Below are 21,849 nucleotides of genomic sequence, written 5' to 3'. Positions count from 1 at the left end.
CTTGATCTATTTGAATATTATACACATCCCACATTATTACTGAGATAAGGTAAAAGATGTATAAAGTATCAAATTAGGGTATTGACTAACACAAGACCAGTGGGATGATCAGCATTTTGGGAGAGTATGCCAGCACTACTTAGTTTTTATATTGGCAGATGTCCTTGGATTTTGATCTACCTGGTTAGCTTTAGAAGGTTGACAGACTACATACAGCTGGTGGCCCAAATCCAGCTAACCCTGTTTATGTAAAGTTTTATTGGAACACAGACACCCACTCATTTGTTATTTTCTGTGACTGCTTTTGTGTCGCCATGGCTGAGTTGAGTAGTTGCAACAAAACCATTTAGCCACCAAAACCTAACACAATTACTAATCTGGCCCTTTACAGAAAGTTTGCATACCCTTGGTCTAGAAGATGAACCAATTGCAGTCAAACAGTCTGAAATTCCTCTAGACTTGAGGCTGTAGTTTTGACCAATTCATTCGTTCAGTACACATGAGAACTAGCACAAGTGCTATTAAGACAGGTAACTTAATGCTTGCCCTCAAAAGAGTTCACAGTACTAGGGAATCCGACAACTCTAGATTCACATAGTACAGTGTCATGAGTGGCACCATCTTAGACCTATGCACATATTTCTTCCTCTGAAAAGTCCTATGGCTAAAGATAGGATCTCATACTCCCCCCCCCCCCCACACACACACAGAAGGCTTCCTGGAAGACTGATACTAATCAGGTTCTTGAAATAAGTTGAAAAAGGAGCCTTAGATGTAAGAAAAATTTGAGCAAGTGTATGAGTGGGAGTTTTATTCTTCCAGGAATTTGTTATAGCTGACAAGTAGAATGGGATTGGAGAAGTAAAGAAAGGTAGGACTGGTGGTGACCATTAAAGCCACTGAGACAAGAAATGATTTGAGAGCTCTTTAAGAAATAGAATTGTCAAAACTTGTTAATTGCTTGTAAGAATGGTGAAGAATGTCGAATGTAGAATGACTGACCTCAGCAACTAGGTGGTCAGGGAAAATGGTGCCATTTTACTAAAATAATTGGATACATTGGGAGGAATAGATTTAAGCAGAAAAGGTAAGTTTCACTGTTGGAGTTTTTTTTTATTTGCAATGCCTGTGGAACATAATGAAGTCGGGTAGGCTGTTGGCTTTGGAAGTTTGACACTCAAAAAGACTCCACAGTTTTCAATAAGTGGGTATTTGAAGCCATGGGAAAGATACGGTCGTCTATAGAATATATGTAAAGCAAGAAAAAGCCAAAAATAGAATGGGAAACAGAAGTGCTTAAGAGATGCATGCATAGAAAAGGAAGGAGAAGGAAGACAAGCCCATGGAAGGAACAGCTAGAGCCAGAACAGTTTTGAATGTCTTTGCATTTAATGATTTTTGGCAAGTTTAGTCAAGTGGTAGGATCAGAAGCTGGACTATAGTAACAATTCAGAAATGACAGAAGGTGGGGGAAAGTGGTTAGAACCATAAGGTTTGAATACACTGAAGAATTGAGTTACCGACTAAATTAAAATCCCTGTGGAGATGGCAGAAGATAGACTCCAAAGCACAGGTAGAGAGATTGACCTTAGGTGAAGCTATACCATATTCACTGAGACATGCATGAGACAATGGTAAGGGATGAGAACAGATAAACCCACCTTTGCCGGTTGTTTTGATGGGTTACATAACTCATTTCATTCATCTGTACTGCAATCTCTTTTATGTAAGCATTATTGTCCTTGCTTTATCAGTGAGGAAATTAAAGCTGAGGGAGGTTATCTTGCTCAGGGTCACAACATCTTTTAAGTGATGGAGCTGGTACCTAATCCCCGAAGTTTATTTCTTTTTTTTTTTTTTTTAATGTTTATTTTTTAGAGAGAGAGAGAGACAAAACACAAGCAGGTTCCACATTGTCAGCACAGAGCCCAGCGTGAGGCTAGAGCTCACTAAACCATGAGATCTTGACCTGAGCTGAAATTAAGAATCGGACACTTAACCGACTGAGCCACCCAGGTGCCCCCATAGTTTTATTTCTGATGTGCTCCTGCTCTTCTCCATCCTCTTCACCTTTCCACTGCTAGATGTGAATGAAGAGAAGTCTAGAAGTTAGTATTACTCTATAGACCCATATCAACAGGGGCAGTGGTTTATCTTCTAAGGAAATTCCTTTTCAAAAAAAACTTGAGTGTTTAGTAAAGGTATTGTATATAATATACACATCATAAAGAAAGCATATTAATTCATATTTCAGCTAAGCTGAAAAATAGCAAATTTTTAAGAAAAAAATTGTGAGGGAAGTAGGAAGAGCCAAAGACTCATCTAAGGTTATAGAGTTCAAAAATATTTAACAATTTGTCTCTAAATGAGGCATTTTGGAAATTCATCTCCAGTGTGTTAGATTTGGTTAACCCTAGTTTTTCCTTTCTGGGAAGTTTTGTGATACAAATATGGAATAATGTTTTATTTCTCATTTTTTTTTATTTTCAGGTGTGTGCACTTGGGGCAGAGTTTTCATCGGAGGCTTGCAGAGAGTTGGGCTTCTCCAGCAACTTACTCTGCAGCTCTTGTGATCTTCTTGGACAGTTTAACCTGCTTCAGCTGGATCCTGACTGTAGAGGATGCTGTCAGGAAGAAGCACAATTTGAAACAAAAAAGGTATTGTTTTCTAGGATCTCTCTTCCATTAGTTGGTGTAGTTGAGATAAGGTGAAATACTAAATTGTTTAATCAAGTTAAATATAAAGAAGTCTCTAGCTTTTACATTTTGTATTTTTAAAAACTCAACTGATTTCTGTCTGGCCCACTAGATCAATTAAAACAAATAGGAAGGGGGGCGCCTGGGTGGCGCAGTCGGTTAAGCGTCCGACTTCAGCCAGGTCACGATCTCGCGGTCCGGGAGTTTGAGCCCCGCGTCAGGCTCTGGGCTGATGGCTCAGAGCCTGGAACCTGTTTCCGATTCTGTGTCTCCCTCTCTCTCTGCCCCTCCCCCGTTCATGCTCTGTCTCTCTCTGTCCCAAAAATAAATAAAAACGTTGAAAAAAAAAAATTTTAAACAAATAAGAAGGAAAAGTAAGGTTACATACCAGGACCTCATTCTATCATGGTTGTTCAGCAGAGAGGTTGCCGAATTATTGTAGCATGATTGGATCCTAAAGTCCTCCAGTCTTCCTAACTTCTAGCCACATGATGACAAAGAAGAATTAATTAGATGCTTATATTCATTTGTAAGAAAAACTCCGTCTTTACAATGAAATTTGAGACGAAAGTGTAGCACCTATTACTTGGCACATAATTGTAGGCAGTAAAGTATAACTTTTTATCTGGTTAACAAAGAAAATTCTTTGTTAATTTAGACAGCTTTGTGTTAATTTACACAGCTATCACTAATATTTACAGATACCTAATCTCCTCTTTAACACCTGAAAACAGCCAAGGATAGATAGTTCTAACTGTCCAATAAAATCAGCTATGTTTTGATTCATTGTTCAGATTAATAATAAGCTCGCTCAATTTTTAAAGCTTTTCATCAAAGCCCTTATACTTTTTAAAATCAGAAGGTGGCCTGAAAAGATCCTTTATATAAGCCAAATAAAACTGAATTAGTGAGTTCCCTTGTTCGGAGTAAGGAAAAAAGTTCACATCTCTGTGTTAGATTTCCTTTTAATACTCTCTTTCACTTGTACATACTGAATTCTATTTTGAAGTGTTAGAGTTTAGAAAGCTTTCAGACTATAATTCTATCTTATTAGGTAGTGAAGGTTTGTTTCTAACACAGAATATAGTTTTATAGTTCTAAAAGGAAGACAAGCTTTAAATGTTAATATTTAACCAAAACTTACTTAATATTAGATTTTTTTTTTCATTTTTTTAATGTTTCTTTTGAGAAAGGTGGGGAGAGAGAGAGAAAATCCCAAGCAGGCTCTGCCACTGGCAGCATGGAGCCCAATGCAGAGCTCAAACTCACAAACTATGAAATCATGACCTGAACCAAAGTCAAGAGTCAGACACTTAACTGACGGAGCCACCCAGGTGCCCCTTTAATATTTGATTTCTTAGTTGTGAACCTGAAATTCCTGGTGTCCCAGAAATAGGTTCCAAGCCTTCTGTGTTTTTTCATTTTCTTGATTCACATATACCATTGATATTTTTTCATGTTTAGAAGATTTCCGTACATAGGAATTAGTCTTCACTGCATGTAGGTCATGTCTAAACAAGAAGTTTTAAAAATTTGATTTTAAGTAGGGGCGCCTGGGTGGCTCAGTCGGTCAAGCGTCCGACTTTGGCTCAAGTCATGATCTCACAGTTTGTGGGTTCGAACCCTGCATCTGGCTCTATGCTGAGAGCTCAGGGCCTGGAGCCTGCTTCGGATTCTGTCTGTCTGTCTGTCTCTCCCTCTCTCTGTGTCTCTCAAAAATAAACATCAAAAAAACATTTTTTTAAAATTTTATGTAGATTTAAAATGTATGACTTGACTAGTTTAGTAAAACCCTTCCACTTGATTTTTGGGGGTGTAATTTTTTTTTTTTTTTAAATGAGCTATTCACATGGGACAAATTGAGGAAGGAATCTATATGTCATAGTGCTCTATTCCTCTAGTCATAGTGCTTTTATTCTATGGTCCATACTACTGCTTAGCCGACAACAATTCTTTCCTAAGATACCAAACTTACAAGAATTGAACAAGGAATGTTTTATAATAAACAGTGTTCATCACAGACAGTGTCTTATAATTAAGGGTAAATTGAGAGGTTCTACTTTAAGTGATATCAAATATTCCTAAACTGTAAACCAAGTGCATATACTCTATTTTTATTTACTGCCCTTTCTCAGTAATCCTCCAATAGTATACTATTTTTATGTTATACTTTTACTAGAATCAAACTTGAGTCACACACTTCAAATTATATTCCTGTTCAGTTTTCATCATTAATTGTGTGGTATCTTGATAATTCTGACCACTTACAGCTCAGTAACCGTAGGCAAGTAGTCTTCCAGTTAGTATGCCCAACTAATTACAAGCTGAAATGATTGTTGTATGTAAGTACAAGTGGGTCTTATCCTAATATGACTTTATGCTGTGTCCATTGTATTTTCTTTACTCCTTACTCCTAATTACTACAATATACTTCTCATTAAGCATTTGCTAGTACACTGCTGCACAAAATTGATGAGTGGTTTTCTTTAAGAAGCCTAGTGGAACCAAAACATGCCAGAAACTCTTAGAAATATTGCTGGACATATAAAAGTATGGCATTGGACAAGGCATATTAGATGCAAACCACATTAAAGTATAGAAGTAGTACTTAATTTAATGTGTGCAGTACTGCCCTCTGGATTACTGGTATGAGATCATAGGTAAATATGTGCAATATTTTTTTCTATCTTAGCCCTGGCTTAAGGCTTAATTTTGAAATCATAGTTGGGATGGCTGAGTAGCTCAGACCTTGATTTCAGTTCACATCACAATCTCGTGGGTTTGTGAGTTCAAGCCCCATGTTGGGCTCTGCACTGACCCTGCAGAATCTTCTTGGGATTCTTTGCTACCCTCCTTTGCTCGCATTCCCTCTGTCTCTCTCAAAAATAAATAAACTTAAAAAAAAAATTTTTTTTAATGTTTTATTTATTTTTGAGAGAGACAGAGACAGAGCATGAGCAGGGGAGGGGCGGAGAGAGAGCGAGACACAGAATCCGAAGCAGGCTCCAGGCTCTGAGCTGTCAGCACAGAGCCCTATGCGGGGCTTGAACTCACAAACTGCGAGATCATGACCTGAGCCGAAGTCAGATGCTTACCCGACTGAGCCACCCAGGCACCCCTCCAAATAAAAAAACTTTAAAAAATTATGAAATCATAGTTAAATTTAGTTCTAATTTAAAACTAAAATTTAAAAGGAAAAATCTGTATTATATAGACTAGTGCCTTACATTAAAAACATTGAAAATACTTAAATACATTTGTGTATGTGTGTAAATCATTGTGAATGTAAATTCTTTAGGAGAGAAAATTGTAAATGTATTCATCAAACAGCAATGTTTTCCTAACTTATATATAAGTGCAACCAGAATATTCATTGTGGTTCTTGCTTAGCTGTATGCTTTCCAGAGCTGATATGTCTTTCCAGAGATGAGGCTAATTGTTTTTAGTAATGCTTACTCATTTCACAGGCTAAATTTAGCCTTTGATAGCCAGAAGTTTGCTTTAAAAAATAATAATAACAAAACTTAATAGCATAGGATGTCTTTGAAATCCCTTATCATTCTACAAATGTGTACTCCATTATTTTTATTTGATCTTGTTCTCCCCTACCCATTTTGATTATAAAGGACCTACTAAACATCACAATGCTAGCTAGAATGAAATTTTCTTTTTTTTTTGGGCAGTTGCTATTTATTACTTGTTAAATGTCCGTTCAAATACCACTTTTTCAGACCTCATATCTGTCACACCTTTACTACTTTCTATGCATACATCTGTGGTGGCACTCATGACATTGTAAAGAAACAGTCTTTTTTTAAATTATATCCTACTTTGGACTATGTTAAGTCTTCATAGAATGAAATTTTTTGATAAGCTGTATTCCTACTAATTTTGCTCATAACTATGTACCTAAGTACCATTTACAAACAAGGATGTTGGCTTAATTGTGAAGCGTGTACTAATTTGTAGTTTGAAGAAAAAACATAAACTAATGAAAGAAAGGATATGTATACAGTTAGTATTTACTAAGTAGCATGAGTAACTTCAGCTTAGTCCATATGTAGAGTCTTTGGATGGAAGGGAAGGGACCATTGTTTTGTTTTGTTTTTTCCACTACTGATTGGCTTTCTCCTTGTGGTGGGACAAGCATAGTAACTGCCAGTTCCTTAGTGTTGTATCTTTTAGCTCTTCCCATGAGAAGGGGATTAATTCTTCCTCATTTACTTTTTTTGAAATATTTCAGACAGGGATTTTTTTTCTAGCTCAAGTTCAGACACTGACTATTAGCTAAGATTATGGAATAATGTAAGGCCAGTTGGCTGCCACAGCAGCTACGTGAAATGCTGCACTGGGGCACAGACAGATGAAGCAGTAAAGAGCAGAGACTAGGTAAGCAATCCCATAGATAACTTACTTTTTTCCCCCCTCAATTCCTAGAGTAAACAAATTCTACTTGGGCTGTCTTTAAAGATTTAGCTCAGTTGTTCCCCTCTTTTTTGGAAGGCTTCCCTAATTTCAATTCCCTTACTTATCCACCACTAGCACTCTCAGGTTATGTTAGCTGTACCTCTGTATTCCCAAAAACACTTGAGGATACCTTGATATACACTAACCTTCACTATATTATGTTGCTTTTCTCTTCCAATAAATTATGCTCTTTGAAATCTAGGACAGTTTATTTCTGAATCCACAGGCTTTAGCATATAGTATTTCATAAGTTTTTGCCTTTGAATGAGACTGTTTTTACTAAGTTGGAAAAGTTGATTTTTTTTTCATTAAACACGTATTGAGAACTTTCTATATACTAAACACCTAGACAGACTCTATTGATACAAATATTGAAGGGCAGTCCCTACAATCAGTGGGGAGGTAGACCAGTAAGCCGGTAGGTAAACCCAAAGTGATCGGTGTGGTGTGCTGGGGGGAAAGAAGACAAAGCTCGGAAGAGGTGAAACATAATTTGAGAATTGAGGGAAAATGTACCCAGGTGAGCAGAAGAAAAGGGAATCAAAGTGGCATCTCTGGCTACAGGAGACTGGGACCCAGAGTACAAGGTGGCAGGTGAGGAGTCCAGAGGATAGTCCTGAGACCAGGACATCCTGTCTCACAAGTCATGCCAAGAAGTCTGGACTTCAGGGCTGTGGGAGCCATGGAAGTTTGTAAGCCAGGGAGTTACTTGATCAACTATGTATTGGTAGACAGAAAAGGTAATTTAAAAAAAATATATATATATGTATATACATGCACACACACGCTGAAAATATACTTGAACTTTGTCGACACTTGTGAAAGACTTTCATATATTTCACTTACACATGCTGAGTATAAAAAATGAGATTTGTCTTTATGTTGGCAGTTATCCATTTATAACACTTAATTATTATCATCGAAGTGTAGATCTTTCATTTGTTTATTTTATTTATAAGGACTTCGTAAACATCCCAAATGTATCTAAAAAGAGATGTTAGTGAGCACAGATTTCAAGTGATCCCAGTCTGACTGCTAACCTTAATAGGTATTTTTTTCAAACCATACATGACCATCAGATTAAAAGTTTCCTGGGATTTTCCTGAAGATAAGCATAGATCAGCTATTTTTTTCTATAAAAAATTTTTTGGCTTCCATTATCTAAGATTTATAAGATTAAATGTAGTATTCCAATAGATGGGTTATTTTTCTCATCTTTTTATAATCTTTGCAGTTCTGTGAATTTGACCTTGATTAAGGAAGCTGGGTGCTTTTTTCCTGTGTCCTCATTCATTTAAGGTTTTCATATCTTAATGATTTCAGCTTCTTCTGGATGCAGTTATTGTAGAACTTTTATATTTCTCCTTAATTGTATGCCTCTATTTCCATAGCTAGTACCTGTTCTCTTTAAGATCTTGGTTCATCAAGATGCTTGTAGTTGCACTGCTTTCCTTTTTCCTTCAAAATATTTTATATTTAATTATTATTTAATTAAATCCATTATTTTGTTGGTTTTTAGTACTTCCTATTCTGCATTTATACCTACCTTATCTCTGAGGGATCATTTTGAAGATCTGGCTAATGACCAAACCAGAGTACCTTCTTTTTTAATTTTAATGTTTATTCACTTTTTGAGAGAGAGAGAGAGACACAGAGTGTGGGTGGGGGAGGGGCAGACAGAGAGGGAGACAGATCTGAAGCAGATTCCGGGCCCTGAGCTGTCAGCACAGAGCCTGACGTGGGGCTCGAACTCGGGATGGCGAGATCATGACCTGAGCCGAAGGTGGACGCTCAACTGACTGAGCCACCCAGGCGCCCACCAGAGTACCTTCTGAGAGAAAAAAATCAACTTACCTGAATTATTAAAAAATACGAACCAGTAAGCAAATGATTTCAACTTAATTTGCTGTTCAATCTTGATTGTATCAGGAAGGAGTTTAGAGTAGTGTTTAAGAACACAGGCTCTGGAACCAGACTATCTAGGTTTCAGAAAGTCCTTTGCTACTCATCTGATGATCTTGGACAAATTACTTGATAATTCTGCTTCTTTCCTCGTTTATAAATTGGAGATAATAGTTACTATCTCATAGGGTGGTTATGAGGAGTAAATGAGTTTATAAATGCACTGCTTAGAATAGTCCCAGCATGTAATAAATCCTAGGTAAATAATTGGGTCTGGTGGTGGTATCTGATTTGCTGATTAAAAAAACAAACAAGGGGCTCCTGGGTGGCTCAGTCCATTAAGTATCCAGCTTCAGCTCAGGTCATGATCTCATGGTTCGTGAGTTCAAGCCCCGCGTTCGGCTCTCTGCAGACTGCTCAGAGCCTAGAACCTGCTTTGGATTCTGTGTCTCCCTCTCTCTGCCCCTCCCCTGCTTGGGCTCTGTCTCTCTCTCAGAAATAAACATTTAAAAAATTGTTTAAAAAATTTTTTTTGAAAAATAAAAATATAAAATTTGGAGGACTCCAAGAATAGAATTATAATGATTGCTCTTGGCAAAGTAGGGTAAAAGAAAATAGTTAAGAAATACAACATGAACTATTAGATTTGCCAGTACTAAAAATTAGCAGCAAAATTTTCTGTTACTCCACTTTTGATCTCCTGAATCAGTTGAATCAAGAACAAGAGGAAATACGATAACAGAATTGGTAGTATGAAAACTTACCGTTCACAATTACTTGTTAATGTGGAACAACATATAGAAGTAAATTGTCAAATATAACCATAGGTTTCAAATTTTTGATTGACGTATTTTAATAAGGAAAATACTACAAATACGAATTTTTTAAATGTGTACCATTTTCATCATTATTAAATGCATATAAAAATTGCATTTGAAGAGAAAAGGTTTTGCTACTTAAAAAAATTTCAAAACCATTATAAAGCAAAGCTTTTTCTTAGGATAAACCTATTCCAGAAATTAATTGAGACCCTTTTAAAAATCAGTGTAGAATAAAATATATTACTGGCTTTCAAAGTTTTTCAGACGGTAGATCAGATTGGAGGTATGGGATTCTTTGAAATAACATTATAAGAAAATAAAGTGTATGTTTGTAATATAAAAATGATTGCTTTGTGAACAAACAAGTCATTGGACTAATTACAAGTATTTTTCCTAACATTCCTCTGCTACTTATATTTTTGATCTAATACATGGTTATGGATTTCAAAGGTTTAAGAAAATTCTGGAAGAGAAAAGCTTAAAAGTGATTTAAAAAAAATTCTACAGATTGAGATTTTTTTAATTTGAATTTTGGAACATCTTGGTCTCATTCGCAGAATACAAGTAGAACCCTAGTCTGCAGATCATCAATTTATACCATTACTGGTTCTGGAAAATAGCTCAACAGTTCTGGTATTTGATAAAGGGGCTTTATTTTCATCTAAAAATACACTGGTCAGATAATATTTGAAAAATACTTATCTTCAGTAATGATTACACTAGATTTGAATAAATGGACCTAAGGAGTGCATAAAATAATTTTAAGAAGACAGTTAGATCCCTTCGACTTCCCCTGCATCCCTTCTACTCCATTACCTAATTAGAGTTAGACTAATGTAAATTGACTAGCTTATATAGTAACATTCCCATTTTCTATGTGTACAGTACTCTTCTTTTGACATTTATATGCACTCCCAGCAAGCCAGAGACAGTAGAGAGGAAATATTAATATCTACAGTTTATTAGAAGTCTGTCCCCTTCTTTTTACAAAAGTTTTTGAAAGAGTTGAATTTTTATCTCAGCTACTAGTTTTGTGACTTTGAGTTAGCAAGTTGCTCTGGAATCTTCAGTTTTGTTATAGTAATTACACTGGCTTCCCTCTGAGTGTTTTTTTATACCTTGGTTACATGCTAAAGTATCTTACCTACATTATTTAATCCCAACAACTCTCTAATGTAAATACTACTGCCCCTATTTAACAGAAAAGGAAACTACAGTGTTATCTGTCCAGAATTACCAAGCAATCAGGTGCCACAACCCGACTTCACCTCAGGTCTGTTTGACTCCAGAGCCCCAAGTTTTTAAACCTCTTCTATTTTCCCTTTCATCTTGGAAATATGAATAGTAATACCTACTTCACAGACTTACTGGAAGAAAATGAACGAGTTAAATATAAAACACCAGACTGACTTTTTGAAGGTCCCTTTTGCATTTATAATTAACATAATTCCATTGGTAGTTTTTATTTTAAATTATTAAATCTTTTCAGTTTACCATAGACTTTAATGACTCCCATTACGTGTTTTTTTTCTCTCAAGGATATATTGACAAATTTGGCCTAAAGACCCAAACAAACATTTTCAATAATATTTCATATAATTTTTCATAATTCAGGAAAAAGAACATCAAAACATTTAGTTACATTCAATTTACATAGAAAATCTGTAGCTGGTTTGAGAGTAATTTAGAAGTCAGCTTAAACAGCATTATTCAAGAAAGTGGCATGTTTTAAGCTTTAGCCTATCTACTACTGATAGAGCTGCTACTGGTGTGTAAAACATAGAAGGATGAAATGGAGGTTAAGCTAACTGTGCGTGAAATTGTCGTCGCTAAAGAAACTTCACAGTTACTTAAAATAGCTTCTCTTTTGTAGTGTGTCTGTAGTATCAATACATGAGCTATTTCTTCAAAGGAAACAAAAATATGTCTTCAGTAGATTATTCTAATTATAGTATTAAAACATTATTCACAAAGAAGCTTTTTTTTTAAAGATCTGAATATTTGGCAACAGTTCTAGTTCAGTGAAAGAATCACTAAGACTCCTACATAGCAACGGTACAAAATAATAACACAAATATTTACTTAATAATAGCTACTAACATTTGTTATTATGTGAAGCTGCTGTTCCAAGCCCTTTATATTAATTAATTTATATAATCCTCACAACAACTCTGAGGTAAGTGCAATTATTATCCCATCTCATAGTTGAGTCTAAGTCCTGGAGATCTTGCCTAAAGTCATTCAGCTAATAATGGTTATAAATAATGTATAATTTATGTAGGAGAAGTTTTAAAATATTTTATGTAGTTATTTCATTGAACTGAAAATATTAATTTTTTAATGTTTTCTAAATGTGGCATTTCATCTATCTTCAATTAAAAAATAAGGGGCGCCTGGGTGGCTCAGTTGGTTAAGCGACCACCTTCGGCTCAGGTCATGATCTCGCAGTTTGTGAGTTTGAGCCCCACGTCGGGCTCTGTGCTGACAGCTCAGAGCCTGAAGCCTACTTCAGATTCTATGTCTCCCACTCTCTCTACCCCTCCCCTGCTCACGCTCTGTCTCTCTGTCTCTCAATAATAAATAAATGTTAAAGAAAAAAAATTTTTATGAATGAAGAAAGGGAGGGAGGGAGGGACAGAGGAAGGAAAGAAGGAAGTCAGGGTGCCTGGGTGGCTCAAGTCAGTTAAGCATCTGACTCCTGATTTCAGCTCAGATCATAATCTCAAGGTCATGAGATCGAGCCCTGTGTTGGGCTCTGTTGTGGGCATGGACCCTGCTTAACATTCTCTCTCCCTCTTCCTCTACCCCTCCCCAGCTCACTCGTGCGCGTGTGCTCTCTCTCTTTCTCTTTTTCAAATAAATAAATGTAGTCCGTTTTTTTAGGTATTTAACAAGTTCGGATCAAGGTTCTATCTATGCATATTAAAACATTTTGTCACATTTGCAGATTACCATATTTAAAAAGGAAATAAACCCTTAAAGTAATTCATGATCGAGGCTGCCTTACAACCTACATTTCTAGACATACCTCCCTCAGAGTCAAAATAAACTTTGTTTATACCATAAATATTTCCTCTTGGTATGGGCTTTGAGAATGTCAAAATAAGACAATAGTCACTGTCATCGAGGAGTCAGGTAGAGAAATAGGCATGGAAATTGGGCTGCTAGAATGCATTTGGCAGGATATTTTACTGAACTAACGCATAATATCCAGTGTTATGAAGGTAACCACTAAAAGAATTAGGAATAAGCTAAAAGTTGAAAAGAAGACAATAAATCTCTTTAAGTTGATATATTGAGAACTGTAGATATAACCATGTTAATCATTACTAACAGAAGAACTAAAAACAGTTTAAAAGTTATTGAATGGCAGGTAGGAGGCAGAGGAAAATTTTTACTTCTTTTATACCCTTCTGTACAGTTTCTTCTTTATTACTTCCAGATGCATTGGTTTCCTGAAAGAATTCAGTGAAATGCATGCTGTAAACAAAATACACTTATGTGCTATGAACGCACACAGAAAGAAGGGCATATAACCTTTTAAACCATTTATGCCTTTTAAGGGCATATAAACTCCCAGTGATAAGGCAAAGATAGTGAAAAGGCAAAGTCATGAAAAAGAGGGCCATCTCAGATAGCTTGGTTATGATGAGAGAGGGTGCTGGTTAGGAAGGTAGGGCCTATGCACCTTGGTAAGAAGTTTGGACTCTGTTCAATAGGCAGGGGACAAAATTAAAAGATTATAAACAATGAACCGGCGTCAGATTTGTATTTTAATTACATTCGTTGTCAGTGTGAAGGAAAATTGATAGGACAGAGGTGAATACGGTTGCCAGAAAAATATATTGCTGTTTTCCAGAGGCAAGATAAAAGGGCTTAAGCCAACATATTGGTAGTAAAAATGGAGAAGGGACAGTTCTAAAACAGATTTAGGCAATAAAACCTTCAGGATTTATTGATTATACTGGATTGGAAGGGGGAATAGGTGAGTAAAGATGCTTCCCATGTTCTTATTTGAGAAACTGGTAGCCTCAACAAAAGAAGACTACAGTAGACCTCAGCTATTTGCATGGTAGCCCCCTAAAGGCAGTAGTAGTTGGGGATGAGAGAAGGGGCAGTAAAGAGGATAACTTTTCATAAAAGCATACCCCGTAGGTACAGACTGCCTTTTCAGTTTTCCTTCTGAAGAAGTGTTAAAAGTTTTAACTTACAAGATCATAGATTTTATCTGAGTACCTTAATGAAATGTAAAATTGATAGTGTGCTTGTCAAAAAATAAAATGTGTTGAATGGTCTAGTTTCTTTTGTTCTGCTTTCATATTGCCATTCTTAATATTTAAAATATTTAACCTTCTGGATTATTACAGCTTTATTTTTGTATCTTTTTACTATAAGGAGATTACCTTCTTTAGTTTTAATAGAGTGCAACCATAATGTAGTTTGTGCTGGTTGTGTTGTTTTATATTTCATATATTTGTAACCTTTTTTTTTTAAGATATTTGTAACCTTTCTTAAAGATGATCATAATTGCCCATTTTATGACAAATAATGATGTTCAGTTTTGACATGGTAATAACACCAACAGAATTTAATTCTCTTTTGAAAAGCAGCCTTTGCTACCATATTTAGCACCTTTGTGGTCAGTTTTTGAGGCTATTGAATGTTTGGATTTTGAACCATATTTTGTCTGGATCTCAGTTTTTCAAATCAAGAAGAAAATGTATTGAAAATGTATTTTTCAAACATTAAGAAGCAAAAAGACATTGAACTTTTTATTGGGAACTATATACTAAATAGCCGTTTTCTAAAATATTTTTACTTTACCAAGGGGCTAGTTGGTTTTATTTTAAAAACTACTAAGATATTCAAGCTGGAGCGCCTGGGTGGCTCAGTCAGTTAAGCATCCAACTTCAGCTCAGGTCACGATTTCACAGTTCATGAGTTCAAGCCCTGTGTCAGGCTCTGTGTTGACAGCTCAAAGCCTAGAGCCTGTTTCAGATTCTGTGTCTTCTCCCTCTGTCTCTGCGTCTCCCTTGTGCATGTGTCTTGCTCTCTCTCTTAAAAATAAATAAACATTAAAAAAAAAATTTAAGATATTCAAGCTTAGGCTCATTTTTACTAATTCTTTGGATATTTTGAGCTCAGGAAATCTATGGTGGTGTGTCAGATCATTTCTTTTCATTCTGTGATGTTTCCTGAATATCAGTAGAATTGAATGTGTTGTTCCCAGATGATGCCCTTGGGTCATTCATACTGGTGGCTGAAATGTAAAGGGGGAGGGGGAGTATATCTGTGGGTGTATTTGTTTTCATGTGACAGTCCAGTCGTTACAGTCTTACCTCTTGGTGATGAAATTCTCTTTGTTTTAGGTACATATGCAAATTCTGTTATTAACCACAACACTGAAAGAAACCTTGTTCTTTTTTTTTTTTTTTTAATCAGATTTCATATTTGGAATGATCTGATTTGGAGTGTGATGATGTCAAAACATTTTATATTTTGGTTTTTGTTTCATTTTGTTTTAATACATTTTTATTGAGCTTTTCAGTGGAACAATGATTGTATGTTAATGAAAGATTCCCCTGGTGTATTCTTACTTCCTTGGAATTTAATTTAAATTAAGGTTGATGTTAGCTTGTTTTCTAGCTTTCTCAATCTCAGAGCAGAAACTAAAGATACAAAAATAAATAGCACTTTAATACTATAGTAGAATAAGCTTTAAACTTAGGGAGCTTCCTTAGACATGGTCATTGCTTTGTTTTTTCAGAGTTCATTAGAAAGCACCTAAAAATCAATAGTGTAATCTCAGGGATATAATGTTAGAGAATTATCTTTACCAGTTTGGTTTTCTATAATTGTAAAACTGAACTTACTTCCCTAATCCTCCATATTCATTCATTGTTCCTTTGCAAGAATGCCATTAGTCAAAGTGTATGAAAGTGTCAACACATAAACTATTTGCCTTATACATCTGCTGCTTCAGTGACTTAAAGTGAAATCTTGATCAAAGCTTTGCTACTAGATCTCAAAAAATGTAGTACCCTAATTGTCCATGTGTAACTGTAACTTGTTTCTAGCACTCTGCACTTTAAAAAAATATCAACAAATACGGGAATGATAAAAAAAATACCAAAAAATATGGGAATGATTTGATGATGAATAATGAATTAAAATTTAAGACATCAGCAGATCACTAAACGTATACTTCTGTTGAAAATGTTTTTCTTGAGAATTAACTGACCAAATTTTGCTACAAGTAGCTTCTGCGTGGTGTATTTTGTCCTTCATATAAAAGAGTAAAGTTAACTTTAAGAAATTACACTGGATGCAGTTAACCATTTGGAAGAATGGCTTATTTAATATATTTGAGTGCATCATCATTGTTTTTATTTAAGAGCTCTAAATAATACACTCAGTTTTAATTGTGTTATAGCCATACTCCCTTATTTTTAAATCCGTACATTTTATTTAAGAGCAAGCCTTCAGTAGACCTGTAAAATAGTGACTCCCCATATCTGAATTTTATTCAACTGTTAGAAGTTTTTCCTTTTGTTCGTGTAACATTAGAGCATTTTCTTCATATTGCTACTTAATACTCAAAGTTTTGTAGTTTTTTCTGAATGTACCAAGTTGTATTTACATTAAAGCTTTGCCTTTAAGAGGATTTCAAAAATAAGAGTATATGGCTGCAAGCAAGGCTTCGTAAGGGAAGAAAACAGTATTACAGCATTTGTCTTGCTTTGGCCAATGCCCACTAGGTATACTTTCCAGAATTGGCTAGTCTCCTGTTTGGTCATTTTGCAATTTTTGCCTTATTAATACTTGAGTATAGTCCACGGCAGTGATTCTTCTCTCTGTCTGTTCATTACAATTACTTGGGTATCTTAAAAGTCGTAACAGTAATTAAAGTACTGATACCAGGATCTTATCCCCAAGTATCCTAATTTAATTTGTCTGGGATGGGTTCAGAGATCAGTAATTTTCCTGTTTCTGCATGTGTCTAGTTGCTTTTTAATGTACACTTGATATTGTGGTTTATATGTTTCTAAGTCTCTAGATTATAATACCATGTGTGAAGAGCATTGGATTTTGCTCTTGCATACTGTTACACTATGGGTGAATACCTTGATCTTATGGAGTCTTGGTTTTTAGCTTTATTAAAGAGTGGTTATTCCGGTTTTTTCATTAGTACTAAGGTGAATTCTTTAGCATAGGCTTAGAAGTGGTAGATAGAGTTTAAATGAAAAGCCAAAGGGGTTTGCCTAGCTCTACTTTCTAGCACAGTGAAGCTGTTGAAATTTTTGTCCATCTCTTATGGCCCATAGAGAATGTTGTCTATCGTTATGTCTAGAATTCTTAGCCTAATATAGTTCAATAGTTCTTAAATGTGCATTTTTGGGGGAAAGGCCAAGTTTTGAAGAGAGTTTATTCACAGATTTTGGGAGTACCCCCATTTTGTGGCTCCCTCCATTCTTTGATGTTACCTTCAATTTCCAGCTGCTCTGGCATCACTAAAGTTAAATTTTTGATTTCTCAACCCAGCAACACTTGTTCTTATTTCTTATGAGCAAGAGACTGCCTTCTGGGAAAATTAGTGGAAGATGTCTGACATGGAGCGAGTTTACGGGTTTGTCGTGGTAGTGCGATGGCAGAAAAGTTAGCAAATTCAGAAAATTTACATAACTCAAAAGTAGTGTCCCCTTTGTTCAGTGTTATAAATTAACATGTCATAATCTAGTTATCTGGTGAGAAACTGTATAGACATTTTTTTTGTCTTGCCTGTTAATTTGAACCATTTTGTATAGCCACATAGTTATACTTTAATTACAGAATAGTTATCACCACAAAATTAAGATTTTGGCTGTTTTCTGTATATGAAAACCTCATTATAAGCCCTAACTAAAAAAAAATTTTTAAACAAGAGGTTGGCCAAGTTGGTATGTGAGGGAAAAAAGTATTATATTCCAATAAATTATTATTCTCTGATAAATTAATATCAGAGAAGTCTTGCTATAATCAAAAGGAGTATAACTCTTAAAAACAGAATAAACTGAGGGTTGATGGGGGGTGGGAGGGAGGGGAAAGTGGGTGGTGGGCATTGACAAAGGCACCTGTTTGCATGAGCACTGAGTGTTGTATGGAAACCAATTTGACAGTAAATTTCATATTAAAAAAAAAAATCAAAGGAGTATATTGTTCCAAAATATTAGGAAAATATATGAATCTACAATTGAGATACATACAAATAATAATCTTGGTAATACTTAAAATATCTTAAATTGGAAAAAATCAGCAGACCCCAAAGCTGAAATTTATTTTAAGAATAGTAAAAATCACTTGTTTTTTCTTTTGTTTTTGATTTTACCCATTCTGACAGGTATAAGATGATATGTCATTGTGGTTTTGATATGCATTTCCCTGATGATTAGTGCTGTTGGGTAGCTTTATATGTCTGTCTGCCATCTGTGTATCTTCTTTGAAGAAATGTCTTTTCAGGTCCTCTGCCATTAAATAGATTATTTGGGGGTTTTTGTGTTGAGCTATAGAACTTGTTTATTTTAACAATATTGATTCTTATCCATAGACATGATAGGTTTTTTCATTTTTGTGTGTCCTCTTCAACTTCTTTCCTCAGTGCTTCATAGTTTTCATAGTACAGATATTTCACATCCTTAAATAAGTTTATTCTGAATATTTTATTTTGTTGCAATTATAAATGGGATTCTTGATTTCTCTTTCTGCTTCTTCATATCAGCGTGTAGAAGTGCAACAGATTTCTGTACATATTGTATCCTGCAACTTTTGAATTCATTGATTCAGTTGCAGTTTTTTGGTGGAGTCTTTAGGGTTTTCTGTAGATAGTATCATTTCATCTACAAATAGTGATGGTTTTACTTCTTTTTTACCAACTTAGATGTCTTTATAACTTTTTTTTGTCTGACTTCTGCAACTAGGACTTTCTATACTATGTTGAATAAAAGTGCAAGTGGATATATTCTCGTCTTGTTCCTGATCTTAGAGAAAAAGCTTTCTGGTTTTCACCATTGAGTATGATGTTAACTTTGGGTTATTCATACATAGCCTAAGGTATGTTCCCTCTAAATCTGTTTGTTGAGAGTTGTTATCATGAATGGATGTTGTACCTTGTCAAATGCTTTTTTTTTTTTTTTGTACATTGAAATGATCATACAGTTTTTATCCTTTGTTTTGTGAATGTGGTGGATCACATTGATTGATTTGTGAATATCGAACCACCCTTGCATTCCTGGAATAAATCCCTCAATCATGGTGAATAGTTTTCTTTTAACATATTATTGGATTCAGTTTGCTAATATTTTGAGGGTTTTTGCATCCATGGTCATCAGAGATACTGGCCTGTAGTTTTCTTTTTTAGTAGTGTCTTTATCTGGTTTTGGTATCAGGGTAATGCCTCATTGAATAAATTTGGAAGATTTCCTTCCTCTATTTTTTGGAATAGTTTGAGAGGAATAGATATTAATTCTTCTTTAAGTGTTTGATAGAATTCATCTCTGAAGCCATCCATTCCTGGACTAGTTTATTCGGAGTTTTTTGAATACTGACTCAATTTCATTACTGGTAATTGGTCTGTTCAAATTTTCTATTTCTTACCGATTCAATTTTGGACGTGTGTTTCTAGGAATTTATCCATGTCTTCTATATTGTCCAATTTGTTGGCACATAATTGTTCATAATAATCTCTTATAATCCTTTGTATGTCTGTGGTGTTGGTTGTTATTTCTCCTCCTTCATTTCTGATTTTGAGTCTTCTCTCTTGATGAGTCCTGCTAAAGGTTTATCAATTTTGTTTATCTTTTCACAGAACCAGCTTCTGGTTTCAATGATCTGTTGTAGTGGGGTTTTAGTCTCTATTTTATTTCTTTCTGCTCTATTCTGTATTATTTCCTCCCTCTTACTGGCTTGGGCTTTGTTTCTTTCTTTTTTTTTTTTTTTTTTTTTTAAGCTCCTTTAGGCTTTAAAGGTTAAGTTGTTTGAGATTTTTCTTGTTTCTTGAGGTAGACCTGTATTGTTGTAGTCTTCTCTTGTAACAGTTTTTGCTGTATCCTAAAGATTTTGGATCATTGTGTTTTCATTTTCATTTGTCTCCATGTATTTTTTAATTTCTTCTTTGATTTCTGAGTAGACCCATTCATGGTTTAGTAGTATGTTATTTATCCTCCATGTATTTGTGTTCTTTTCAGGTTTTTTCTTGGTGATTTTCATACCATTATGGTCAGAAAAGATGCCTGATATGATTTCAGTCTTTTTGAATTTATTATGACGTGTTTATGGCCTAATGTGATTTATTCTGGAGAATGTCCCATGTGCACTTGAAAAGAATGTGTATTCCACTATTTTTGTATGGAATGTTTTGAATATATTTGTTAGGCCCATGTGGTCTAATGTGTCAATTATAGCCACTGTTTCCTTGATTTTCTGTTTGGATGATCTTTCCATTGATGTAAATAGGATCTTAAAGTCCCTTACTACTACAGTATTACTGTGTACTTCTTTTCTTATGTCTGTTAATAATTGCTTTATGTACTTAGCTGCTCCCATGTTGTGTGCAGAGATATTCACCACTTTTATATCCTCTTGTTAGAAGTAACCAGTGTTGGCAAAGATGCAGAGGAAAAGGAACCCTCATGCACTGTTGTGGGAGTGCAAATTGGTGTAGCCATTGTGGAAAACAGTATGAAGGTTCCCCCAAAATTAAAAGTAGAATTACCATATGATCCAGTAATTCCATAACTATTTACCCTAAGAAGATGAAAACACTAAGTCAAAGAGATGTACTTCTGTGTTTATTGCAACATTATGTACAGTAGCTCAGTTATGAAAGCAACCCAAGTGTCCATCGACAGATGAAGGGATACACACACACACACACACACACACAGTGGAATATTACCCAGCCATGAAAAAAAAAGTCCAAATGCTAGGGGCGCCCAGGTGACTCATTAGGTTAAGCATCCGACTTCGGCTCAGGTCATGATCGCACGGTTTGTGAGTTGAAATCCCGCATCAGGCTCTGTGCTGACAGCTCGGAGCCTACTTCAGATTCTGTGTCTCCCTCTCTCTGTTCTTCCCTGCTCCTCACACTTTTTCTGTTTCTGTTAAATAAAAAAAAAAAGTCCAAATGCTAAGAGGGAAAGTCAAGGAGTTAACATTTTTAACCTTTTTAAATCCTTTCATACTTTATGCCCTAGAGAATTTCTGTTAGAAGTAGCATATTTCCAACTTTTCTTTTTGATACTTATTTTGAGAGAGCACATGAGGGAGGGCACATAAAGAGTAAGGGAGAGAGAGCCCAACACGAGGCTCTGAGATCATGACTGAGCCGAAATCAAGAGTTGGACACTCAACCGACTAAGCCACCCAGATGCCCCTTAATAGTATATATATTTTATTATGTGAACTTGTGTGATGCCAAAGATGCTTATTATTACTTAATAAGTCACTGAAAGTTGACCACAATTTGTAGTTAATTTAAATTATTCATCATGAAAAACCAGTATTGTCCTATGAACAAATTCATAAGTAAAAAACCAACTAACATAACAAGTTAATGCTTTTAGAATTTAATATTAATAATGTTAGGCAGCTCTGAGATAAATTTTCTGTTTACCCTAGACTGAAACTAAGCACAATGTAGTCTAGTCTATAAGTTGATATCAAAGGAACTTGAAATATTTTTAAAGTTCTGTAATGAAAAAAGAGGTATTTAATTCTGTTAAATGAACAATTCTCTCCATTCAGCACACATACATTGAGAAGCTTTGTATCTAGTTCTGGGGATAATTATGATAGATAAGACATTTCCTTTCCACAAATTATAGAATATTTATAGTACATCTTAAGAACAGATTTCCACTGAAAGTACCACGAACAGAATAGAAAATAAACAAGTTTTCCTGGAGAAGGTCACATCTGAGCTGCTATT

The 21,849-nt window shown here is 35.2% G+C and overlaps 1 protein-coding gene across 2 annotated transcripts in view; it reads left to right on the top strand.

Moving 5' to 3' along the window:
* Nucleotides 1-21,849, top strand: part of SELENOF (selenoprotein F) — a 57,609-nt gene that overhangs the window by 6,227 nt on the left and 29,533 nt on the right. For both annotated transcript variants that reach the window (XM_015070380.3, XM_015070381.3), the window contains exon 2: nucleotides 2,491-2,658. In XM_015070380.3, coding sequence (XP_014925866.3) covers nucleotides 2,491-2,658 — 168 coding nt within the window. The remainder of the gene's footprint in view (nucleotides 1-2,490; nucleotides 2,659-21,849) is intronic.

Source organism: Acinonyx jubatus, chromosome C1, assembly GCF_027475565.1.
Source record: "Acinonyx jubatus isolate Ajub_Pintada_27869175 chromosome C1, VMU_Ajub_asm_v1.0, whole genome shotgun sequence".
NCBI lineage: Eukaryota > Metazoa > Chordata > Mammalia > Carnivora > Felidae > Acinonyx > Acinonyx jubatus.
This window is presented reverse-complemented; position numbering and strand designations above follow the sequence as displayed.